The 14737-nt window shown below is 41.5% G+C and overlaps 1 protein-coding gene across 1 annotated transcript in view; it reads left to right on the forward strand.

Annotated features, from left to right (window-relative positions):
- The first annotated feature begins 8904 nt into the window (after window positions 1–8904).
- The window catches only part of LOC124112744, a 33544-nt gene continuing 27711 nt past the window's right edge, over window positions 8905–14737 (forward strand). The window contains exons 1-10 of the mRNA XM_048399182.1: window positions 8905–8970; window positions 9152–9677; window positions 9950–10036; window positions 10318–10914; window positions 11187–11273; window positions 11555–12151; window positions 12424–12510; window positions 12791–13387; window positions 13660–13746; window positions 14027–14623. Coding sequence (XP_048255139.1) covers window positions 8905–8970; window positions 9152–9677; window positions 9950–10036; window positions 10318–10914; window positions 11187–11273; window positions 11555–12151; window positions 12424–12510; window positions 12791–13387; window positions 13660–13746; window positions 14027–14623 — 3328 coding nt within the window. The remainder of the gene's footprint in view (window positions 8971–9151; window positions 9678–9949; window positions 10037–10317; window positions 10915–11186; window positions 11274–11554; window positions 12152–12423; window positions 12511–12790; window positions 13388–13659; window positions 13747–14026; window positions 14624–14737) is intronic.

Here is a 14737-nt window from a genome sequence, read left to right on the forward strand (position 1 = left end):
TTGTTGTTTGTTTTTTGTTGTTGACGGGGGTCTGTAAATAATCGAGTCTGGACCAGACAATCCAGTGATTCCCATCATGAGCATCGATCCACGCACGCATCAACCAAGTCAGCGTTAGTCCGTTATAAATACTCGGATGATGGCTTGTTTATAAGAATGATACAATAGGTGACTGGTATGTTTTTCAGTTGTTCATGTGAAAAATATATAATATATTATTATATACTATGCCCCAGGGGAGAACATTATCTTGCGATCTCCTCACAGAGTTATTCCTCTAAACCCTTCACCCTGATGTCCTGATGGGTGGGGGAGTCGTGTAGACCTGCTGTCGGTTCATTATCACTGCGTACCCGGATGTAATGCTAACGAGACCCATGTTGGAACAAGACCGGCTCCATGGCCTAGTGGTCGAGTGTCCCCACGGAGTGCGGAAGATCCGGTGTTCGATCCCCTATCCGTTATACCAAAATACGTTAAAATATGATACTTGTTGTTACCCTGTTTTGCGCTCGGCATTAAGGGGCTAAAACAAGGACTGGTCAGCTCGAAGTCAGTATACTGTGTCTGAGTGGGGTATTCATGTTAAACTGCGGCATGGTATCTCAGTGAGCTAGCACTATAAATCGGCATCAGTCCGGACGAGTACAAGCAGCCACACACACGTGCATGCACGTCGCTATATAAGTGCAATAGTCTTGAAAGCGACGTTGAACCCTATTTCACCTCACCTATGTTGGAACATAAAGCATGTTCTTCCTGATCAAGAGAACAGAAACTTAAAAATGTCTGTATGTTTTTAAAAACATGTTGATGCCCGCCACGATTAAATTTTCATGAGTATTTTATCAACTGGAACTGCGGGAGTCGTCGCCGGGCTGTCTAATCAGGGAGGCAGTAGTTACAACCGTCTCGTGCCAGGTGAGGTCAACGTGTCCACCATTCAATGGGGTCGTCAAGTGTGGCAGGTATCGATGGCTTAACCAACCTCAAACGACTGCGTAATGGCACTTAGGTGGAGATGCGGGATTTGAAAACCTCAATGCAGTTGGGAATGTTTAGCTAAATGATTTCATCTATGATGCGAGATATCAAATACAGTAAACTACGGTTATAACGAACACGCTTATAACGAACTAACGGATATAACGAACTAACTTTTTAGTCCCGACTATATGCTGTAGTTATGCTGTATATATGCTTATAACGAATTTCGGTTATAACGAACTAAAATTAGTAGTCCCTTTGAGTTCGTTATAACCGTAGTTTACTGTACCACCATACACTCGGACCGTTGTGACCGTGTTATACATTAAGATGATTGTTTCCATAAATCCAATGACCCGATCCACATGAAAGTGGGGAATATGTAATTATATCATTTTATTTATGATCAGATATATCAAAAAAAAACCTACTCTTGACAGTGAGGGCCGTGTTGTATCGTTAAGGCGATAAATCGAATGACCCGAAAAAAATGACAATAGGGATTATCATAATAAAATATCATTTTAATTATTATTCAAAATATTTAATATAACGATACATGCTGTAGCACCGAAAACTTGCCAACCAGCGTTACGTATACAGCATGATAGCAAGAGTGAGTGAGTGAGTTGGGTTTACAGCCGCTTTGAACAGTATTCTAGTTATATGACGGCGTGTCAGCTTAATTTTTCAAAGAAAGCCCGAAGTGATGCGGAAAGTGACTTTGGTGAAACCAACAAGGACGGGTATGATGGTAACAAACCTGGACACATAATCCGGGCGAACCGGGATTCGAACCCACAATCATAGGTTTCTGGTGTGCCCAAGGGACGCAACTCTGCATAGACGACTGGGCCACCCCTGCCCCCTGATAGCAAGACTGTGATGGGGAACAGTTGCTGATGCGACAATAATTTCAACTGATCTTATCCTCATCATAATACTTTAACGTGATGAACTGAATGCTGTTGAAAGCGACATTAAACTCAACTCTCACTTACATTGTCTCTCTTTACATGGACTGTATATGGAAATGACGATTGTAACTTACGAAATGTGAAGTGTGCATTATCACCGAAGTACTGAATTCAAATAGTAAAGCGTAAGTACATGTACATGCGTTCATTTTACGTGAGATGTTCCCGCCCACGACGCTAGGCACTTACACATCAACTAGACTTCTTACTGCTACGGGGCAGTAGGGTAGCCTAGTGGTTAAAGCGTTTGCTGGAATATTGCTAAAATCGGCATGAAACAATACTCACTCACTCTGACCTGCCGTCATAACACACGCTCAACATACGGCGAGGCTGGATTCGTTCAAGTTATATTTGAATGCGGCCCGCTCACACAACAGCTGTATATGTGTACGTTCACTACACATACTTGCTAAGAATGTATACATTTGTTGTTTAAGGATATCGAAGAGCCCTTAATGCTATCAGGACATCCATTAAACCATGGGGGCGGTCGGGTAGCCTAGTGGTTAAAGCGTTCGCTCGTTACGACGAAGACCCGGGTTCGATTCCCGACATGGGTATAATGTGTGAAGCCCATTTCTGGTGTCCCCCGCCGTGATATTGCTGGAATATTGCTAAAAGCGGCGTAAAACCGTACTCATACTCACTCATTAAACCATGCTTGCTTGTTCATATCAGTCTTCAGTGACGATAAAGACAGAACATTCGCACAGGAAATCTTATATCGTTTCTGTTTATCCATCAATTAAATGGATACCAATTCGGCAAAAGAGATATAGCTCTATCTACAAGCCTTTCTTAAGAAATATCATGTCAGTCCAAAGAACTCCCCTTTCGCGTCGTCACTTTTGAGGAAATCTACTGAATACTTAATCAGCTGTGGTCTCAATAAATCAGTTGACAGGATGACATCCTGTTAATACAATGTCTCAATAGTTGCTTCGAGTTTTAGTGAGTAGCTTTATAGTCCGCCTTTTGCAATAACCCAGCCACAATAACGGCGGGGACAACAGAAATGGGCTTCACTATGGAATACTGTAAGGGACATTCTCGCGATCTCGACCTTTGGAAACGAGGTAAATATGCCCAAAACACGAGAATGCGAGATCGCGAGATCGCGAGATCGCGAGAACTCGAGATTTTTTCGCATTCTCGTGTTTTGGGCATATTTACCTCGTTTCCAAAGGTCGAGATCGCGAGAATGCGAGATCGCGAGAATGTCCCTTACAGTAATCCATACTTCACACATGAGAAAATCAAACCCTGGAGTTGAGGTCGTGACGAGCTAACGTTAACGAGTAGGCTAACCAGTTAATAGCAAAGACTCCGTTGCCAAGAGAGTTAACAAATTATGAACGTTAACACTGTTGATAGGGTTAAATATTATGGAGCTCGAAACAGTTATCTTAATTCATTCTTCTTACTTGATTACTTATTGAAACTACATACATGCATTCAAACACTGTTAACATCATTCGCTGACAGACTTTCATTAAATTCTGCACAAAACGCCGATATATCCATACTGATAATATAAACTGCCGGACAAAATAAAGTATACACTCATATGTTTGATGGTGGCTTTATAATGAAACAAGAAATGGTTATTCCATGGTGATGTATTTGAAACGGATATCATATGCATAGTTATGTTTTTGGAATGTTTAAGTTTGGAGTGTTTCGGCGACTGTTTTCGGCCTGGTAACGTTTTGATAAAGTTTGATTTGTTTTTGTCGAATTCAATTTTCAAGTGTATACTTCCTTTTGCCAGACAGTTTATGTTATTTTTTTTATATAGACGTAATATTTCTCCAAAGCCTGACCTCCATTGAAAATCGTTACTTATGTGATCTCCAGTGAAGGTATTCCCTAACATATGTCGTAGCTCAGTCACCTGCATCAATAGCTTTAAGGTAATACTCACTGATTTGCGACCGTCACTGTCGCGTCGGTCTTGATGAACAGTGTAGCCCAGAAACAAACAAGAGCACTTCCTTGTTCGTCAGTGTATTGTCGGCAGACTTGCTTTTGTTATATTATGCATCCTTCAACACTGTCTTTCTTAAATGAGTCCAGAAAACAGGCCAAAAACGTGACTTTTAAAATACTTTTAACCGATTAAGATGCACGGGGGGGGGGGTACCTCATCTAGATACGTATGAGCGTCCTTTGACCCCAGTGACGACATCACGGGTATACTCTTTTGGTCTCACGTGCATTGCTTATGCGTATTATGCACTCTACGTTTGGTTATATTACCGTTACAATTTATGTGTACTACGTCACGGTCTCACGTGCATTGCTTATGCGTATTATGCACTCCACGTTTGGTTATATTACCTTTACAATTTATGTATACTACGTCACGTTCAAAACGTTTTCGAATGGTGTCTATTAATGTCAATCACGGTGGCTGTTGTCAGCGATGTTGCTGTCATTGAGTCACGTGTCCCATGAACCCAGTCATTGCAACGATGATGCAAGTTTGAAGTAGAAGCCTTAAAAGTAGATATGACAATGTTTTGGGTTGAAATGTCTTATAATGTTGCGTTTCTACATTCTGTTACGATAGATGGCTAAAGCAAGCCATGGGCCCGGTGACAGAAGCGTTGGCTGTAGGTGTTACATTGAAGACCCAGGTCCAGGTTTTCACATCTTAACACGGTTTCAGGTGCTCAACACCCCCTCACATATTTCAAACTGATGAAAACCTCACTCTTAAAATGACTGTAGTAAGAATTAAAATGATATTCCTATTACTTCAACTGCAGGTTAAACGTAAAATAATAATGATAATAATAATGAATAACAGGGATCATTATCAGGGTGAACCTGGGACTCAAACCACTATCATCGTGTCCTGGCACGACTAAGGGACGTAACCCACACGTACATTGATATAGTTAATGAATAAACATATGTCTACTGTCATAGAAAGGAATAATAAAAACCGCCAATGCCAGAATATAATCAGTCTCGATTATCCGCCGAAATCGATTCCAATGGCCGTAAAAGTGAGTGAGTGAGTGAGTATGGTTTTACGCCGCTTTCAGCAATATTCCAGCAATATCACGGCGGGGGACACCAGAAATGGGCTTCACACATTGTACCCATGTCGGGAATTGAACCCGGGCCTACGGTGTGCCGAGCGAACGCTTTAACCACTAGGCTACCCGACCGCCCCCCAATGGCCGTAAAAGGCAAAATAGCGTTGAAAACTGTACGAATGGATCACTGTAATTCAGTGATGACGCGACGTGTTCGCAAACCCATGTTGAGATCCCGGGACCAAATACGTCACCAAATACCCAACTAAAACGGGGATCTGGTAGTCAGGCTCATTGACTTGTCTGATAGAGTCACCCTACCCCTAAAGACCGTTTGCCATGCTTTCACTCACTTGTTACGCGGGACAGCTGCAGTATTGCTAACTGCGGCGTTAGACAACATTCACCCAATCACTCATATACCGTTATCATATATCTTTTGTATAAATGTTTCAAACATTCTACAGTTCCGCCTCCAAGATGTTATTCTGCAATTTCCTTCATTGTAGCCGTATGCGAACAATGCATCTGTTAAAGGAAAAATATACGATTATTGGAAAAACGTTTCTAGTCGAAGAGGTACAGTGTTTTCCGCAAATATTTTTGTCTATCAGCATTTTTTTTTGGTGAGGTTTCGTGTAAAACTATGGAGAGTTTTATCATCCGACACGACTGTGAAACTGAAACGCCCTGTCTTGTCATGGAGAGATTTAGGTAGACAACAGTGTTCAACACGTGTGTTTTAAATCGTTACGTCACCAGCCCATGTTAAAATACACCGGATTTTACAATACGTGACGGGCCACCTTTTCCTCGTGTTCGATGTATTTGACGAAAGTGAAAAACACAAAAGGGGACTAAACACTGGTTGTTACAATTTAAAAAAAAACTATTCTAAAATATAAAAGGTGTTGCCCTCCGTTTAACTTGAACATGTGCATATTGACATGTAGACTTTTTCTTTGAAGTTAGAAAAACATAGATACATATATTTGACATGTTTGAACGATATCCCTTACAAAAAGGGCGTTGTATAATTTTATCATTATAAAAACATCATCCTGAATGCAATTGTAATATATCTGAATGTTTAAAAAAAACGAAAACAAAAGTGTAGATGTTGTCCAAGCATTGTCCCTTTGCTTGTTTTCGTTCTCTATCAAAATATTAAAATATTAGGGATTATGAATATTTTGAGGTAGGGGCGGGGTGTGGGGGCAGGGGTTGTTTTGGTAGTGAAGACTAAGGAGTCAATTTTATAACAATATCCCCAAAACTATTTATGATTTCTAACGTTTTTGTTTCAGTACATATTGTGACATATTTATCAAATTGAGTTTTTGATCATTTAGAATATAAAGAAACGGACGCATCTATGAATGAAAATAGAGCTTGATTGAAGTGGTCATTTTGATCGGTTAACCCAGTGGTCAACTAACCTTGTGCACTGGTCAGTTCGGACACGCGTCAATACTTTAAAGGGTCGCGTGCGACTGTAACGTTAAAGAAAGCACTAGCCACGGAAGCAAGCTTTAAAAAGGTTACGCCCGGGGCGGGGAAGCGAGCGAACGGACATTAACAACGTAGGCAATATGCTTGGATGACGTTTTTCTAGAAACCTGAACGAGCTGAAACAAGGTTTAGAAAACACCACACCCCATCTTGTCCAATGTCACTCGTGACATGTTTGTGTTTTCAACCCCCAAGTCCAGAGTTCCGTTTAAATGTTTCGAGGGATTAAACTTTTTTTTGATTGCATGTTTTCCGATTTTGCGGTTTTCTAAACGCTAATGAATTACGCAGCACACAATGACACACCCTCACGCTTAACTGTGTGGGGATTAAGTATGTAGAACTAACCTGTTATCTTGTAATGATGGATTTTTGTGGTTAACACTGCCGGCTGACATGCATCCGTTTACAAGGCGTGAAATTCATAAAAATATGACAGCGCTTAATATAGCGTTAACCAGTTGTTGGTTTTGCTTTGAAGTTCACATCAAATAGATATTAAATCCTAATTATGGATATATCCGAATTAAACCACATGATATATTTATGGTTTTGTGTTATATTAAGAATAAATATATGATACAGAAATAGACCAGATGACCGGTGATTTTTTTGATTTTTTGAAATCATGAATCAACTTGGATTAATGTGTTATTCTGTACAACCCTATCCTGTTTTGTTTCATCGGTTGAATCCACGCACGAGTAGAACTATTATTGCTTTTATTATCATCATTATTATATATGTCATAATTATTGAAATTCCCCATGAAAAAAAATATTTTAAAAGAAGCATAGGTCAATAGCCTTTAGGTCACAATATTTATACATATATGATATATCTGTACGTTTATGATGAATATGAAAATGCAAGTATGTTTTACCTATGTATTTGAAGTTGTACGTATATCAATATATACATAAATATTGATAATATTTACACCAGTTGACACCTATTACGTGTCATAATTTCAAAATTGGATAAATATTTCGACCTTTTGCCCGGACCCCCTAAAGTAATAAACGAAAAAAATACACCCAATAATAACAAGCTAGGTACCCCCCGCGTTGCTTTGTTGAGCCAACACAGCGATCAGCTGCTGAGATATTGACTGAAATTGACCCGTGTCGCTACACCTTCACAGTTTCTCTCTATGACCATTTCCTCAATGTCAACGCACGCCACGTGACATCAGCTTCTCCGTACCGCGTCTGCAAAACGCAGCATGCGTCAATAGACAGCCAGCTGTTATTGAATATATATTCCCCGATCCACGGGATAGCTAGAGCTGTTACTAAAAATGAAACCTACACATGCCGTGATCAAAGATGGCCGCCAATGTTGTCCCTCCTTAAGTCCAAATGTGGTGTTTGAAACAAGTAGCCACGCCTCCCTGTCAATGACGAATCGGCTGACCGCACTCACAAGCCGGGACCACTGTTGAGTATATATATATTCGACCGATGGCCGTTAGTGTTATCAGAGCTCTCTTTGAGATCGGAGGAGACGAGTTGGAATTGAAAGATAGCGTTTGACAAACGATTTTCTTTATATTTCCAACGTCGTTAAAAAGCTTGTGCAAATACGGGATTTGAGAACTAAGCACTGGAATTCTTGGAGTTTGGAGATAGCGTTTTCAACGAGTTTTCTTCTATTTTCCAAGTGTGTTTACATTTCTCGTTACCCTCGGAGGCCTCAGTTTCGACTTTCGGTACCTACCCGTGAACCTGGATATAACATCAACTGTTGTTAGCTAAGGATTTACACGACAAGCGTTATCTATTCACTTTGGTCATTTTGAAAGAGTTCAAGAACACATCGGTGCGAACACCAGACACAAAGTACGTATATTCTTATATTCTTGTATCTATCTATGTTCATTCTGATGTTGTTACTCATTTATGTAAGTGATATAACTAAGTGGTATTATTATATTTAATGAACAAATTGCAAAATCGGAAAATGAATAAATATCATAATAGTGCTTTCATTAAAATTATTAGAGACAGTTGTTTACAAAATAATAGTCGTTGGAGAAAGTAATAATTGAATATCAGTATTAAATCGCGAATGTTTACATGACATTCATGCACAATGCGGCCATAAACCCAAAACCTAGTGTCAGAAAACATAATCTCCCACAACCATTTCAGTTGAACAAAGAGTGAGTGAGTATGGTTTTACGCCGCTTAAGCAATATTCAAGCAATAACACGGCGGGGGATACCAGAAATGGGCTTCACACATTGTAATCATGTTGGGAATCGAAGCCGGGTCTTCGGCGTGACGAGCGAACGTTTAAACCACTAGGCTACCCGACCGTCCCGTTGAACAAAGATCGATTGATAAAGTAAATTATATTGCGTTTCAGAAATCACCATGGTTATTGGGATAATTCGACGCCCTCCGGTGGTTACCCCCAGTGACATAAGGAGGAACACAAAGGTATTTCTTGCTTTGAAACTTTCTTCTGTAATGACTTACAAGGTATTCAGTATAAACATAATACCTTGTCCATGCTGTGTGAACACAATTATTGATCTGAAAACAGGTGACAAACCCCTTTCAACAATCAAAAGAAATATATGTATGTTAAAAGCTCAGCAACCGTTATATTTCATTCTAGCATTCCCAACCGAAGGACAGATTGACAATTCCATGTCAACTATTCAACTCTCGAAAAGCATCCGCCTTGCGAAAGGTGGGTCGAATCTTGGCACAAGGTGGAATAATAGGAACTCCCACAGATACCGTGTATGCCATAGGAGCCTCCTGCAAACATCCCGAGTCCATCCGAAGACTCTACACAGTCAAGGAACGTCCTGCAACAAAACCCATCTGTCTGTGTCTGTCCAATCTGGATCAGTTGAAAGCAGCCAAGCCCGACTTCAGTCCTCTCCTTTGGAACTTCATGGAAAGATGCTACCCAGGTGGTATCAGCTGTGTTGTACCGAAAGGAGAATGGATGTACAATCTTGGTGTCGGTGATGCCTACGATATCGTTGGAACAAAGGACAACATATGCATCCGTGTTCCTGACAGTTCCGTCTTGGCCTACCTCGTGTCTGTGTCTGGTCCAATTGCCATCACATCGGGCAATCCCAGTGGAGGAGCTGACAGCATTCACCATGACATGCTTATCAATTCACTGGGTAGGTTCACGTTGTCAAATCAGGCTACTACATGGTGCATCATTCTACACTTTAGATGATCGCTTCAATAAATAGCCAACTTAAATGGGAATAATGTTAACAGCATAAAAAGTCACGGTGACTCTTGAAGCACTTATCTGGATACAATATATTGAAAGCGCAAGGAAATAGAATTTACTGAAGTGGATATGATTCCAATGATGTTATTACTTAAGATGAGAATCATTTGCAATTTCACTTTCTTTTGATACAATACGGGATTTCTTTTGCAGGCCATAAACTTGATGGCATGATCTGTGATGGCGATTCAAGAGAGCTGAGCGCATCAACAGTTGTCAACTGTATGAACATCGACCAAGGTATGTGTGACTCATGAGAAAAAACTTCTTTGCCACTCTGAATACATGAGGATGTCATTTGGAGTCCCAACCAAACTATTCGAGTGCTTTCTTTATGAGTACATTTTGTCAAATTGTAGCATTTCCTGGATACTTTACATAAGAGTGTAAGCGTTTTGCCAAGATATTTCTCAGCTGAGGCAAAGTCTAGTCGTTTGTAAGACTGAAATACTCTTTCTGTAAAACGAAAGCCACCCTGCTTGCATATTCTCTTCACATCAAATCCCCCCGTTTTTTTGCAGGTGAGATCACCTATTTTCGAGTTGGGTGCACACCACAGGAAATTGTGGACAAGCATTTGGAGGACGCCAAAGCAGAAATTGAAGGCAAAACAAGCTACCCTCCATGCACACTGTACGAGTCACGTAAATCCTCCGATCTAAGAGCTGCCGCTGCTATCCTGAGTGATGGTGGTGTGGTTGGAACTCCCACAGACACCGTGTATGCCATAGGAGCCTCCTGCAAACATCCTGAGTCCATCCGAAGACTCTACACAGTCAAGGAACGTCCTGCAACAAAACCCATCTGTCTGTGTCTGTCCAATCTGGATCAGTTGAAAGCAGCCAAGCCCGACTTCAGTCCTCTCCTTTGGAACTTCATGGAAAGATGCTACCCAGGTGGTATCAGCTGTGTTGTACCCAAAGGAGAATGGATGTACAATCTTGGTGTCGGTGATGCCTACGATATCGTTGGAACAAAGGACAACATATGCATCCGTGTTCCTGACAGTTCCGTCTTGGCCTACCTCGTGTCTGTGTCTGGTCCAATTGCCATCACATCGGGCAATCCCAGTGGAGGAGCTGACAGCATTCACCATGACATGCTTATCAATTCACTGGGTAGGTTCACGTTGTCAAATCAGGCTTCTACATGGTGCATCATTCTACACTTTAGATGATCGCTTCAATAAATAGCCAACTTAAATGGGAATAATGTTAACAGCATAAAAAGTCACGGTGACTCTTGAAGCACTTATCTGGATACAATATATTGAAAGCGCAAGGAAATAGAATTTACTGAAGTGGATATGATTCCAATGATGTTATTACTTAAGATGAGAATCATTTGCAATTTCACTTTCTTTTGATACAATACGGGATTTCTTTTGCAGGCCATAAACTTGATGGCATGATCTGTGATGGCGATTCAAGAGAGCTGAGCGCATCAACAGTTGTCAACTGTATGAACATCGACCAAGGTATGTGTGACTCATGAGAAAAAACTTCTTTGCCACTCTGAATACATGAGGATGTCATTTGGAGTCCCAACCAAACTATTCGAGTGCTTTCTTTATGAGTACATTTTGTCAAATTGTAGCATTTCCTGGATACTTTACATAAGAGTGTAAGCGTTTTGCCAAGATATTTCTCAGCTGAGGCAAAGTCTAGTCGTTTGTAAGACTGAAATACTCTTTCTGTAAAACGAAAGCCACCCTGCTTGCATATTCTCTTCACATCAAATCCCCCCGTTTTTTTGCAGGTGAGATCACCTATTTTCGAGTTGGGTGCACACCACAGGAAATTGTGGACAAGCATTTGGAGGACGCCAAAGCAGAAATTGAAGGCAAAACAAGCTACCCTCCATGCACACTGTACGAGTCACGTAAATCCTCCGATCTAAGAGCTGCCGCTGCTATCCTGAGTGATGGTGGTGTGGTTGGAACTCCCACAGACACCGTGTATGCCATAGGAGCCTCCTGCAAACATCCCGAGTCCATCCGAAGACTCTACACAGTCAAGGAACGTCCTGCAACAAAACCCATCTGTCTGTGTCTGTCCAATCTGGATCAGTTGAAAGCAGCCAAGCCCGACTTCAGTCCTCTCCTTTGGAACTTCATGGAAAGATGCTACCCAGGTGGTATCAGCTGTGTTGTACCCAAAGGAGAATGGATGTACAATCTTGGTGTCGGTGATGCCTACGATATCGTTGGAACAAAGGACAACATATGCATCCGTGTTCCTGACAGTTCCGTCTTGGCCTACCTCGTGTCTGTGTCTGGTCCAATTGCCATCACATCGGGCAATCCCAGTGGAGGAGCTGACAGCATTCACCATGACATGCTTATCAATTCACTGGGTAGGTTCACGTTGTCAAATCAGGCTACTACATGGTGCATCATTCTACACTTTAGATGATCGCTTCAATAAATAGCCAACTTAAATGGGAATAATGTTAACAGCATAAAAAGTCACGGTGACTCTTGAAGCACTTATCTGGATACAATATCTTGAAAGCGCAAGGAAATAGAATTTACTGAAGTGGATATGATTCCAATGATGTTATTACTTAAGATGAGAAACATGTGCAATTTCACTTTCTTTTGATACAATACGGGATTTCTTTTGCAGGCCATAAACTTGATGGCATGATCTGTGATGGCGATTCAAGAGAGCTGAGCGCATCAACAGTTGTCAACTGTATGAACATCGACCAAGGTATGTGTGACTCATGAGAAAAACTTCTTTGCCACTCTGAATACATGAGGATGTCATTTGGAGTCCCAACCAAACTATTCGAGTGCTGTTATTATGAGTACATTTTGTCAAACTGTAGCATTTCCTGGATATTTTACATAAGAATGTAAGCGTTTTGCCAAGATATTTCTCAGCTGAGGCAAAGTCCAGTCGTTTGTAAGACTGAAATACTCTTTCTGTAAAACGAAAGCCACCCTGCTTGCATATTCTCTTCACATCAAATCCCCCCGTTTTTTTGCAGGTGAGATCACCTATTTTCGAGTTGGGTGCACACCACAGGAAATTGTGGACAAGCATTTGGAGGACGCCAAAGCAGAAATTGAAGGCAAAACAAGCTACCCTCCATGCACACTGTACGAGTCACGTAAATCCTCCGATCTAAGAGCTGCCGCTGCTATCCTGAGTGATGGTGGTGTGGTTGGAACTCCCACAGACACCGTGTATGCCATAGGAGCCTCCTGCAAACATCCCGAGTCCATCCGAAGACTCTACACAGTCAAGGAACGTCCTGCAACAAAACCCATCTGTCTGTGTCTGTCCAATCTGGATCAGTTGAAAGCAGCCAAGCCCGACTTCAGTCCTCTCCTTTGGAACTTCATGGAAAGATGCTACCCAGGTGGTATCAGCTGTGTTGTACCCAAAGGAGAATGGATGTACAATCTTGGTGTCGGTGATGCCTACGATATCGTTGGAACAAAGGACAACATATGCATCCGTGTTCCTGACAGTTCCGTCTTGGCCTACCTCGTGTCTGTGTCTGGTCCAATTGCCATCACATCGGGCAATCCCAGTGGAGGAGCTGACAGCATTCACCATGACATGCTTATCAATTCACTGGGTAGGTTCACGTTGTCAAATCAGGCTTCTACATGGTGCATCATTCTACACTTTAGATGATCGCTTCAATAAATAGCCAACTTAAATGGGAATAATGTTAACAGCATAAAAAGTCACGGTGACTCTTGAAGCACTTATCTGGATAGAATATATTGAAAGCGCAAGGAAATAGAATTTACTGAAGTGGATATGATTCCAATGATGTTATTACTTAAGATGAGAATCATTTGCAATTTCACTTTCTTTTGATACAATACGGGATTTCTTTTGCAGGCCATAAACTTGATGGCATGATCTGTGATGGCGATTCAAGAGAGCTGAGCGCATCAACAGTTGTCAACTGTATGAACATCGACCAAGGTATGTGTGACTCATGAGAAAAAACTTCTTTGCCACTCTGAATACATGAGGATGTCATTTGGAGTCCCAACCAAACTATTCGAGTGCTTTCTTTATGAGTACATTTTGTCAAATTGTAGCATTTCCTGGATATTTTACATAAGAGTGTAAGCGTTTTGCCAAGATATTTCTCAGCTGAGGCAAAGTCCAGTCGTTTGTAAGACTGAATACTCTTTCTGTAAAACGAAAGCCACCCTGCTTGCATATTCTCTTCACATCAAATCCCCCCGTTTTTTTGCAGGTGAGATCACCTATTTTCGAGTTGGGTGCACACCACAGGAAATTGTGGACAAGCATTTGGAGGACGCCAAAGCAGAAATTGAAGGCAAAACAAGCTACCCTCCATGCACACTGTACGAGTCACGTAAATCCTCCGATCTAAGAGCTGCCGCTGCTATCCTGAGTGATGGTGGTGTGGTTGGAACTCCCACAGACACCGTGTATGCCATAGGAGCCTCCTGCAAACATCCTGAGTCCATCCGAAGACTCTACACAGTCAAGGAACGTCCTGCAACAAAACCCATCTGTCTGTGTCTGTCCAATCTGGATCAGTTGAAAGCAGCCAAGCCCGACTTCAGTCCTCTCCTTTGGAACTTCATGGAAAGATGCTACCCAGGTGGTATCAGCTGTGTTGTACCCAAAGGAGAATGGATGTACAATCTTGGTGTCGGTGATGCCTACGATATCGTTGGAACAAAGGACAACATATGCATCCGTGTTCCTGACAGTTCCGTCTTGGCCTACCTCGTGTCTGTGTCTGGTCCAATTGCCATCACATCGGGCAATCCCAGTGGAGGAGCTGACAGCATTCACCATGACATGCTTATCAATTCACTGGGTAGGTTCACGTTGTCAAATCAGGCTACCACTTGTTGCATCATTCTACACTTTAGATGATCGCTTCAATAAATAGCCAACTTAAATGGGAATAATGTTAACAGCATAAAAAGTC

Source organism: Haliotis rufescens, unplaced genomic scaffold (assembly GCF_023055435.1).
Source record: "Haliotis rufescens isolate VD_foot unplaced genomic scaffold, xgHalRufe1.0.p SCAF_2, whole genome shotgun sequence".
NCBI classification, from domain to species: domain Eukaryota; kingdom Metazoa; phylum Mollusca; class Gastropoda; order Lepetellida; family Haliotidae; genus Haliotis; species Haliotis rufescens.